The sequence below is a fragment of the Ostrea edulis genome, chromosome 2 (assembly GCF_947568905.1).
Source record: "Ostrea edulis chromosome 2, xbOstEdul1.1, whole genome shotgun sequence".
Classification (NCBI taxonomy): Eukaryota; Metazoa; Mollusca; class Bivalvia; order Ostreida; family Ostreidae; genus Ostrea; species Ostrea edulis.
This window is the reverse complement of record NC_079165.1, coordinates 10,183,383-10,196,036: the sequence shown is the minus strand read 5'-3', so window position 1 is coordinate 10,196,036 and position 12,654 is coordinate 10,183,383. Positions and strand designations below refer to the sequence as shown.

The 12,654-nt window shown below is 35.2% G+C and overlaps 1 protein-coding gene across 1 annotated transcript; it reads left to right on the top strand.

Annotated features, from left to right (window-relative positions):
• Positions 1-833: 833 nt before the first annotated feature.
• Positions 834-11,668, top strand: LOC125678726 (uncharacterized). The gene is made up of 3 exons (XM_056156074.1): positions 834-879; positions 5,459-5,547; positions 11,420-11,668. The coding sequence occupies exons 1-3, from the start codon at positions 877-879 to the stop codon at positions 11,658-11,660; spliced, it is 333 nt and encodes a 110-aa protein (XP_056012049.1). The 5' UTR covers positions 834-876; the 3' UTR covers positions 11,661-11,668.
• The last annotated feature ends 986 nt before the right edge of the window (positions 11,669-12,654 follow it).

The window sequence follows — 12,654 nt, the reverse complement described above, 5'->3', positions numbered from 1 at the left end:
CTTGTATTCATAACTTTGATTGCATTTCAGGGTCATGCAACAATAATTTTTAGTTACATCGCCACAATAAAAGATACAACCCACAACACCGGAGTTCATGTTATTATTCCACCCGGTTACATATTCATGTACCTATGTGTTTCTCGCTAATATATGTATGTGATAAAGGAAACGAAAACAGAAATTTTATAAGTACATGGATGACAACATTACTTCTTCGGATTACAAGCTCGCGTAAATACAAGCTCGCTTATTTGGATTACAAGCACCACCATCTCATTTTCTGTCTTCACTTTTGCTCCCACTTCTTTTTTCTCCTCTGTCTTTTTTTTTTTTCATTTCCCCCCCCTCTCTCTCTCTCTCTCTCTCTCTCTCTCTCTCTCTCTCTCTCTCTTCTTCTACTTCTTCATTTCTGTTTTAGTTTACTTCAAAAGACTCAGTTAGCTCACTTAATTCTCAACTTTACTGCTTAAAGAATACATAGCGATATGATGATACCAACATACGTTCAGCGTTTAAGTAATGAACAGTCACTGGGCTACCATTGTACTCCAGCAGTTCATTCAGTGGAAAATTAAATTGGTAATGATTTCTTTATTTTGTGCTGCAGTTATCACAGGTCGATATTCATTACATATGATAGACCTTATTCCGTTATTATCTGCAGTATAGTATTACAGATAAAACAGAACGTTGACCTGTTTGGTGAAATCCAATACGCATAAGTTGTATTTAAAAAACATTGTCTTAAAAACCAGCTGGCTTGCATCCAGAAACAAAAGAACCAGGAAGATGTAAAAGAGTGTCCTGATTTATATGCTCTTTCGGTACCTGCAGTTCCATTTATCACTGTGGTTTTCCTCAATTTGAAAAGCTATGGTGAGTATAAAGTTCGTTTGAGTTTCGCTTTGTTCCGAGCAATATACAAACATTTTCCACTATATTGGGTATATGCATTTGATCACAAGCAACGAATTTCACTCTGATGGCGCTAACTTTGGTAGTGTCCAAATTTTGAAAGAACTTAAACTCTTAAAGTAATATTAGCTCTCTAAGTTTGTTGTTAAAAATATGCTATTATGATAGTTTTGTATGAAACTTTAATCATGATCATTAATAGAATAAAAACTAACTTTAAGATTTTGATTTTATCAAAATAAAGATTTCGGTTCTATTGAATATAATATAGTATTCGATGGAAATAAATTTTTGTACGGGAAGACAATAATGTAATTTTACTTCATTCAGGGCCTCTGGATAACAAACGGTTATTTTTTTTCTTCTGTCATTTAAATAGTAAATCACAATTTTATAACAATTTTTTTTTCGACATTAAAATAACAGCTAATATTGCTTCTAAATGATAAAGAATTCAAAGAAATCAACAGAACTTACGCTGTCAAATATTCACAATGTCTTCATTGGTATTAGTCTAGTCAGAAAATGCCGTCTTTGACCATATATTCCAAAATCAATTTAACAATGGTACCATGGCACACGTTTGGTTTTATACTTTTGTTTTGATTTTGCTTTTATTTCAATGATTAACCCACTTTAACAATAATATCAATCAACATAAAGGAATTAATCAAATTGAGTTCCCTGGCCTGGAGAAGATTTTTAAATGATCTGACAGTCACATTTCATTCAAACCCTCATTCAGCTCCTTCCCGTTTCTGACGAGGACCATACGGCTATGGATAATATAGATATTTAGGGACAGATTAACGATATCAGTATTGGGGTGCGAAAAACAATCTAATAGACGGAGGGTCTCGGGCCCGCTTTTAGGTCCCTAGTGAGTCCGGGGTCGAAGCCTTTGTGGGTGTCTAGGGTCGAAGCTCCCGCGTTTTACTGTATTTTGATAAAAAAAAATCTGTTGTAAAACTAATATACTGTATTACTATTTTTGGTACACCTAAGTGTTAATCTATGCGTTTTTTAAGCTCACCTGTAGTACGATACTAGTATCACGTTTGCTGTTTAAAGATTTATAATTCGATCTGTAGCACTAATTCGATCTATGTCATTACGTCTAAGGCCTGATTTTGGTTGTGATAGACGATTGCTGTCAAATGTGGAATTCTTGCAAAGCATGACTGAACATAACAATCCTCTTGTTTTCTTCGTTTTTTTCAAAAAGCACCAATTAAGATATGCTAGCTTCTCTACAATAAATAAATGAATAATTAAAAACATACGCCTATGCAGGAACCGAAACTATTATGAAAATCATTCTACACAAGCAGATTACATGTACAAAGTAAAGGAACATTACAGTGTATGTCGTATGATAAAATTGTTGACATGCATTCTATAGATTTAGCATTTGTATAAAACAAATAATGGAGTACCCGTATGGCTCAGTAAAACTAATTTTAAGAATAAGGATTAAGAGAAATAAATTCTAAAGAATGAAATATTAGGAAGAATCAGAAACTTTTTCAGGTCATAAAGATGATCCTCACTCTAATTGTTCACACGGGTACGCATTATGCGAAGTAAAATAATACGCATCCAATTAATTGGAATCAAATAGCGTTCACACGGCGGTAATGCGAAATAAAACAAATCGCATTAAATTCGCATGAATACAAAGGTATACGGCAGATAAGTTCCAAGCCCCAGGCACACTAGATTATTATTATTAAGAGTTTGAATAACATCGCAGGAAAATAACTACTTTCCCACAATGCTGTAGAAGGTACGAATTGTACAGCACTTCTAACAGCTTTACCTCGGACTAGTGTATGAGGCAATTTCATTGGATCAAATATGTCACGTGAATGCTGGCGAGTAGCGAAATGATGTCCGAGGTGTCTTTTAATTTTGTTTCTTTCTTATATATATTTACAAATAAAACATATTGGTCCTCGACAAAATAAAACACTTATTAGGTTTGTTACTGACTATCTACATAAATTTGTCGGCCTTCTATGGACGTTAACCATATTTTAAACCACCCTACCACTATCAGGAACCAGATAATGCAACACCTTTCTTGTAACAAAGATGCACTTGTATCAGGTTATGTCAAACCCTACCTGTAACAGGTACCACATTATACATCACCTTACTTGTAACAGGTACCACATTATAAACCACCCTACCACTAACAGATACCACATTATAAACCATCCTACCTGTAAGAGTTACCACATTATAAACCACCCTACCTGTAACAGTTACCATATTATAAACCACCCTACCTGTAACAGGTACCACGTTATAAATCACCATACCTGTCACAGGTACCACGTTATAAACCGCCTACCTGTAATTGGTGTCACGTTATAAACCACCCTACCTGTAACAGGTACCACGTTATAAACCACCCTCTTACTGTAACAGGTACCACGTTATAAACCACCCTACCTGTAATTGGTGTCACATTATGAGCCACCCTACCGGTAACTGGTACCACGTTATAAATCACTCTACCTGTAACAAATACCACATGATAAACCACCCTACCTGTAACAGGTGTCACATTATAAACCACCCTACCTGTAACAGGTAACACGATATACACCACCCTACCTGTAACAGGTACCACGTTATAAACCACCCTACCTGTAACAGGTACCACGTTATGAACCACCCTACCTGTAACAGGTACCACGTTATGAACCACCCTACCCGTAGCAGGTACCCCGTTATAAATCGCCCTACCTGTAACAGGAACCAGGTTATAAAAACGCTACCTGTAACAAATACCACATCATAAACCACCCTACCTGTAACGGGTTCCACGTTATAAACCACCCTACGTGTAACAGATACCACATTGTAAACCACCCTACCTGTAACAAATACCACATTATAAACCACCCTACCTGTAACAGGTACCACATTATAAACCACCCTACCTGTAACAGATACCACATTGTAAACCACCCTACCTGTAATAGATATCACGTTATAAATCACCATACCTGTAACAGGTACCACGTTATAAACCACCCTACCTGTAACAGGTACCACGTTATAAACCACCTACCTGTAACAGGTACCACGTTATAAACCACCCTACCTCTAACAGGTACCACGTTATAAATCACCCTACCTGTAACAGGTAACACGTTATAAACCACCCTACCTGTAAAAGGTACCACGTTATAAATCACCGTACCTGTAACAAATACCACATTGTAAACCACCCTACCTGTAACAGGTACCACATTGTAAACCACCCTACCTGTAATAGTTACCCCGTTATAAACCACCCTACCTGTACCAAGTATCACATTATAAAGCAGTCTACATCTGACAGGCATTAGGTTATTAAATACCCTACCTCCAACAATTAAAGTACCCACCTATATTGGTACCTCTTTATTTCAAGGCAACCTGTCTCTATCAAGTATAAATATGATTATAAACCACACTGCCTATGGCGATAAGCCATCCGTATTTCGATATGGTTTTTTTTTTTTTCAAAAGCAGGCCAAACTTTCATTAATCATGGGGTGTCCTTAGGTGAGGAAAACACGATAATTCCGCAGCGACGGCGATATTTTCCCAGAGCTCTTTGGGTAATCCCCATCATTTTTTAGCTGATAAAAAGCAAATCACGTGATCTCATTATGGCCCACGCGGGTAGTCATAAAGGTGAGCTCGCTTATTACAGTTTCTCTCTACTCCCATGTTTTAGCATTGCAAGATCTTTTTAAGCTCACCTGCTACTTTTCAAAAATTTATGCTGTATTTCTAACTTGATCTCTAAACAGGCGCATGAACGGTGAGATTTAGATTTGAAGAAATTACAGGTTTTTTTTTTATTTCATTATTAAAAAGAAAAACATTTATCTACATTATTTATGTTATGTATTTACACATACATGTACGCCATAAAAATTGTACCACTGGTACTAAAATGCAATTTGTATATTGCAACAAGAAATTTCATAGAACATGCAATATTAGATGTCATTTTGAAATTGAATTTCTTACCCTAATTCATGAACTGGCGTCCGTAATAACTCCCAGTGACTGAAAATTGTAATACCGCCTGCACTTTCACTTATCACACTGTAATACCGCCTGCACTTTCACTTATCACACTGTAATACCGCCTGCACTTTCACTTATCACACCTACATTTGTATTTTGATCGGTACCACTAATTACCACTTTTAATATAAATCGTCAAACACCTGTGTTGAAGTAGTTTGGATAAAGATACATAATAACAAGAGCTACATGTATCTTTATAAAGACTTATTATTAGGATAATGTATGCACTTTATTAAATCATTATTAATCTAAATTAATATTTTAGTCTCTAAATCGTTCAATCTAATCAAATTAGATCCTTAAATAATCCGCTCAGTTAAAATTATATTCTTTGATCCGCTCACCTACAATCACTACGATAGCGATTGTAGGTGAGCGGATCAAAGGGTCTAATTTTCAATTAGATTGTAAATCGTTTTGGGCCCTTTTATCTTTTTTTCAGATACACTTGGTTGTGTTATATTCCTGTCTCGGTGTAGTGCTGATTGGATTGGTTATATCCTGTTTTCTTGTGCTCGTTAGAGTTTTGAGGTAAGGGATCAATAAATAAAAACAAGCATACTCGGAAACCATCTATTTGTCGCTAATATATCAAAGAGTTCATTGTCCGTCCGTCCCAGGTTTCTTTTCCGTCCGTCCGTCCCAGGTTTCTTCTCCGTCTGTCCGTCCGTCCCAGTTTCTTCTCCGTCTGTCCGTCCGTCCCAGTTTCTTCTCCGTCTGTCCGTCCGTCCCAGGTTTCTTCTCCATCTGTCCGTCCGTCCCTTTCTCTGTTCCATTTGTTTTCCAGACGATTTCCGTTATGCTTGCGAGGATTCGTTTGAAACTGGCAGTGTAGTTATAGAGTGGCAAACTACAGATCAGGTTCGAATGTCGTAACGTTTGATTGACAGGTGGTAAATAAATTAATTTCTACATTGGGGTCTTTCGAATATGACCTTAAAAATGGAGGTCCCGTGTCGTGGCAGACGATGACATGTTAAAACACCCTCACTGCTACGGCCGTAAGTACCAAGTATAGGTCGGAATTTGTGGTACTTCACCTACAGCTGGTGAGGTCTCAATATGAGTGAAACATTCTCAACGGGACGTAAAACAAACAGCTATGAATGTTCTGTCTCAATATGAGTGAAACAATCTTAACGGGACGTAAAACAAACAGCTATGAATGTTCTGTCTCAATATGAGTGAAACAATCTTAACGGGACGTAAAACAAACAGCTATGAATGTTCTGTCTCAATATGAGTGAAACAATCTTAACGGGACGTAAAACAAACAGCTATGAATGTTCTGTCTCAATATGAGTGAAACATTCTTAACGGGACGTAAAACAAACAGCTATGAATGTTCTGTCTCAATATGAGTGAAACATTCTTAACGGGACGTAAAACAAACAGCTATGAATGTTCTGTCTCAATATGAGTGAAACATTCTTAACGGGACGTAAAACAAACAGCTATGAATGTTCTGTCTCAATATGAGTGAAACATTCTTAACGGGACGTAAAACAAACAGCTATGAATGTTCTGTCTCAATATGAGTGAAAAATTCTTAACGGGACGTAAAACAAACAGCTATGAATGTTCTGTCTCAATATGAGTGAAAAATTCTTAACGGGACGTAAAACAAACAGCTATGAATGTTCTGTCTCAATATGAGTGAAAAATTCTTAACGGGACGTAAAACAAACAGCTATGAATGTTCTGTCTCAATATGAGTGAAACATTCTTAACGGGACGTAAAACAAACAGCTATGAATGTTCTGTCTCAATATGAGTGAAACATTCTTAACGGGACGTAAAACAAACAGCTATGAATGTTCTGTCTCAATATGAGTGAAACATTCTTAACGGGACGTAAAACAAACAGCTATGAATGTTCTGTCTCAATATGAGTGAAACAATCTTAACGGGACGTAAAACAAACAGCTATGAATGTTCTGTCTCAATATGAGTGAAACATTCTTAACGGGACGTAAAACAAACAGCTATGAATGTTCTGTCTCAATATGAGTGAAACATTCTTAACGGGACGTAAAACAAACAGCTATGAATGTTCTGTCTCAATATGAGTGAAAAATTCTTAACGGGACGTAAAACAAACAGCTATGAATGTTCTGTCTCAATATGAGTGAAACATTCTTAACGGGACGTAAAACAAACAGCTATGAATGTTCTGTCTCAATATGAGTGAAACATTCTTAACGGGACGTAAAACAAACAGCTATGAATGTTCTGTCTCAATATGAGTGAAACATTCTTAACGGGACGTAAAACAAACAGCTATGAATGTTCTGTCTCAATATGAGTGAAACATTCTTAACGGGACGTAAAACAAACAGCTATGAATGTTCTGTCTCAATATGAGTGAAACATTCTTAACGGGACGTAAAACAAACAGCTATGAATGTTCTGTCTCAATATGAGTGAAAAATTCTTAACGGGACGTAAAACAAACAGCTATGAATGTTCTGTCTCAATATGAGTGAAAAATTCTTAACGGGACGTAAAACAAACAGCTATGAATGTTCTGTCTCAATATGAGTGAAAAATTCTTAACGGGACGTAAAACAAACAGCTATGAATGTTCTGTCTCAATATGAGTGAAACATTCTTAACGGGACGTAAAACAAACAGCTATGAATGTTCTGTCTCAATATGAGTGAAACATTCTCGACGGGACGTAAAACAAACAGCTATGAATGTTCTGTCTCAATATGAGTGAAACATTCTTAACGGGACGTAAAACAAACAGCTATGAATGTTCTGTCTCAATATGAGTGAAACATTCTCGACGGGACGTAAAACAAACAGCTATGAATGTTCTGTCTCAATATGAGTGAAACATTCTTAACGGGACGTAAAACAAACAGCTATGAATGTTCTGTCTCAATATGAGTGAAACAATCTTAACGGGACGTAAAACAAACAGCTATGAATGTTCTGTCTCAATATGAGTGAAACATTCTTAACGGGACGTGAAACAAACAGCTATGAATGTTCTGTCTCAATATGAGTGAAACATTCTCGACGGGACGTAAAACAAACAGCTATGAATGTTCTGTCTCAATATGAGTGAAAAATTCTTAACGGGACGTAAAACAAACAGCTATGAATGTTCTGTCTCAATATGAGTGAAAAATTCTTAACGGGACGTAAAACAAACAGCTATGAATGTTCTGTCTCAATATGAGTGAAACATTCTTAACGGGACGTAAAACAAACAGCTATGAATGTTCTGTCTCAATATGAGTGAAACATTCTTAACGGGACGTGAAACAAACAGCTATGAATGTTCTGTCTCAATATGAGTGAAAAATTCTTAACGGGACGTAAAACAAACAGCTATGAATGTTCTGTCTCAATATGAGTGAAACATTCTTAACGGGACGTAAAACAAACAGCTATGAATGTTCTGTCTCAATATGAGTGAAAAATTCTTAACGGGACGTAAAACAAACAGCTATGAATGTTCTGTCTCAATATGAGTGAAACATTCTTAACGGGACGTAAAACAAACAGCTATGAATGTTCTGTCTCAATATGAGTGAAAAATTCTTAACGGGACGTAAAACAAACAGCTATGAATGTTCTGTCTCAATATGAGTGAAAAATTCTTAACGGGACGTAAAACAAACAGCTATGAATGTTCTGTCTCAATATGAGTGAAAAATTCTTAACGGGACGTAAAACAAACAGCTATGAATGTTCTGTCTCAATATGAGTGAAACATTCTTAACGGGACGTAAAACAAACAGCTATGAATGTTCTGTCTCAATATGAGTGAAACATTCTTAACGGGACGTAAAACAAACAGCTATGAATGTTCTGTCTCAATATGAGTGAAACATTCTTAACGGGACGTGAAACAAACAGCTATGAATGTTCTGTCTCAATATGAGTGAAACATTCTCGACGGGACGTAAAACAAACAGCTATGAATGTTCTGTCTCAATATGAGTGAAAAATTCTTAACGGGACGTAAAACAAACAGCTATGAATGTTCTGTCTCAATATGAGTGAAAAATTCTTAACGGGACGTAAAACAAACAGCTATGAATGTTCTGTCTCAATATGAGTGAAACATTCTTAACGGGACGTAAAACAAACAGCTATGAATGTTCTGTCTCAATATGAGTGAAACATTCTTAACGGGACGTAAAACAAACAGCTATGAATGTTCTGTCTCAATATGAGTGAAACATTCTTAACGGGACGTAAAACAAACAGCTATGAATGTTCTGTCTCAATATGAGTGAAACATTCTTAACGGGACGTAAAACAAACAGCTATGAATGTTCTGTCTCAATATGAGTGAAACATTCTTAACGGGACGTGAAACAAACAGCTATGAATGTTCTGTCTCAATATGAGTGAAACATTCTCGACGGGACGTAAAACAAACAGCTATGAATGTTCTGTCTCAATATGAGTGAAAAATTCTTAACGGGACGTAAAACAAACAGCTATGAATGTTCTGTCTCAATATGAGTGAAAAATTCTTAACGGGACGTAAAACAAACAGCTATGAATGTTCTGTCTCAATATGAGTGAAACATTCTTAACGGGACGTAAAACAAACAGCTATGAATGTTCTGTCTCAATATGAGTGAAACATTCTTAACGGGACGTAAAACAAACAGCTATGAATGTTCTGTCTCAATATGAGTGAAACATTCTTAACGGGACGTAAAACAAACAGCTATGAATGTTCTGTCTCAATATGAGTGAAACATTCTTAACGGGACGTAAAACAAACAGCTATGAATGTTCTGTCTCAATATGAGTGAAACATTCTCGACGGGACGTAAAACAAACAGCTATGAATGTTCTGTCTCAATATGAGTGAAACATTCTCGACGGGACGTGAAACAAACAGCTATGAATGTTCTATCAGTGTGTTGTTTTGTATTGCACATGCACGATTATTTCCCCTGCGTGTTTTTGGCAAAAACAGTGACACATATTTGATGATTCAGAACTAGGCAAACGGTGCGTTACATGAGGACAGAATTCCGAACATTCTTGGTTATTTTTAATTAATAGTTATCAATTGCAAATTGCATGTGACATTTAGAATATATACTTTATCTTTATAAATTAAATTTAAATGTAGCTCTAAATACGATTAGTCCATGCCTGATGAACATTTCATGTGTCAAACGTATGAACAAGAAATCATCAAACTAATTAGATACTGGTAAAATATGCTTAATGTCAGTTGGATGTTTTATAATTATAGCCATCAAACTCAAATTTAAATAGTGGCATTTAAAAATTGAATTAAAAATATAGAGATCTGGCCTCAAGACCATAAACTGAGAATAAACTTGAGTCAAAATTTTGATTACTTATATCTTAAAATTCATATAGCACATATGTTTAAAAACAACTTCAGGTTTATTTTTAAAAATCAATTGCAAACATACATGTATACTGAAAATTTTATATACCAATGAAAATTATTTAAAAAATTAGCTGGATTTGAAATTTAGACTTAAGGAAGTTAACTCCAAACAGAACACCGATTCTTAAAAAAGTTTAAATTAATTTACTCGAAATTTTGTATAAAAATTAAGTATTTTCGCCAATAATTCAAAAATTTGATCTCCAACCCCCACTTTTCAAAGTTGCATTTTAAATTGTACGACAAGACCTTGAAAATTGTGTAAAATTTCAGAAATTGACATTACTCCTAATATGTCCTTTTAAACTATCAATTTTGATATTATAAAGTTTTTCGTATATCAAGTGCAAAAAGGTAATTATTTATTTCCATTACTAGTATTAATTAATTTTTTTTTTTCATCTGTAGTGTTAGAAGACATGATTATGTATGTATTCTATGTAATGATTGATTTGTGTTGCTTATGTTGTGTTGACACCGACAAACAAATTAAGTTTAATTGAATAAATTCCAAGTGCAAAATAGTCATGTTTAGAACACTATAGCTCAATAACAAGCGTTGCGACCCCAGTTATTCTTTTTAATTTCCTAATTCTCCTTCAATGTAGAAATCAAAAATACACTTCTCAAAAAATTGACATTACTCCAAATCTCAGGTGCGAACCTCTTTAAGAATATTCTTAGTTTATGGTCTTGAGGCCCGAGGTAGACTATTTCACCCCTGATATGTCAACTATATGAACAATGAAGCATAAAACTAATTCGATACTGGTAAACATTCATGTATGGCCTAAGGCAGTTGATCTTAAGATCAAGGAACATGATATGTACAATTCTCTCGAATTACACTTGTCAACAATTGGGGGCGTCGATAAGGAACGAAATACTCTCAAAATGTTTGTTTTTTGTGGTATTGTTCGCCATGGAAACAACAAATTTACACATGTAACTATCATGTTTTTTTACTACATTATCATTGTACTGACTTTTTCTTATCAGAGTTGTGTATCCTGAATTTGGAAGTAAAGTTGACGAAAGTAATGTGGATGAAAACTCCCACAGTATTACAATCGAAGAACCGAACGCTGAGCAGCCCACGGACGCACCTCAGAGTGGTTCATCACAAGCACCCACACATGGTCTTCCAAAGGATCCCTGGTCTGACATGAAGGGATATCTCTCGGAATCGAGGGAACCTCTGTCTTACATTGAGCTCAGCAAGAGGAGAATAAAGAAATGATATTAAACAATTTACCAACTTAAAGATGAACTTGTGTTAACTAAATCATTATTTGATAAAGAGAAATTTACAACAATGTAAACTAAACACACACACACACACAAACACACACACACACACACACACACACGCACTCTCTATATATACGTACATACAATCACATATATACATAAATACATACATACATACTATATACAATTGTATATATATATAAATTATATATATATATATATATATATATATATATATATATATATATAAAAGCACTAAAGTTCCAACAACACCCGATAACCCAAAGTGTCGGATCCACAATATGGATACAATGTCAAATACAAAAAATTATACAAAGCACTAAAATGACCAACGACACGAACAACGAGATTGTCAAATTTTCGGGACGACCCGTCCCTTCTTCAGGACAAACGAAAAGAATTACATAATGTGGTCAATATCAACAGAGCATAATAACAAAAACTACATATAAATACATCTAGCACTACAACTACACTAATCTACAAACGTATTTACAACGCAGACTACATGTTTTTGGTCTTTAGGCTTGCCAATCAATGTTAAAAGTGGAGCGAATTAGGACATGCCTTATTCGTCCAAAGAGCTGATCCAAAATGTCCGAAAAGAAAAACAATAAACTTAATTAATCTCAAGTGGAACGAGTTAACCCAATTACGTTGACAAATAGTAAAGCTAACTCGTACCCAGAGAAATTCTATTTTAACCATGCATAATTTATAAAAGATAATAATAATAAGTAACAAATACAAAAAAATAAATAAATAAATGAAAATAAGCTATGCAAACGAAGTAAGAGATGAACAAAGTTTGAGAGAAAGATAATGTAAACAACAAGTTTGAATAAGTTAACAAAATGGACCAACTCCAAACAAAAACAAAGAATAGGCAGCCCAGGAAATTGAATCAACATCAGACATTCCCGTACTGATCATGTCTAGGGTAGATGTGTAAAAAAAAACAA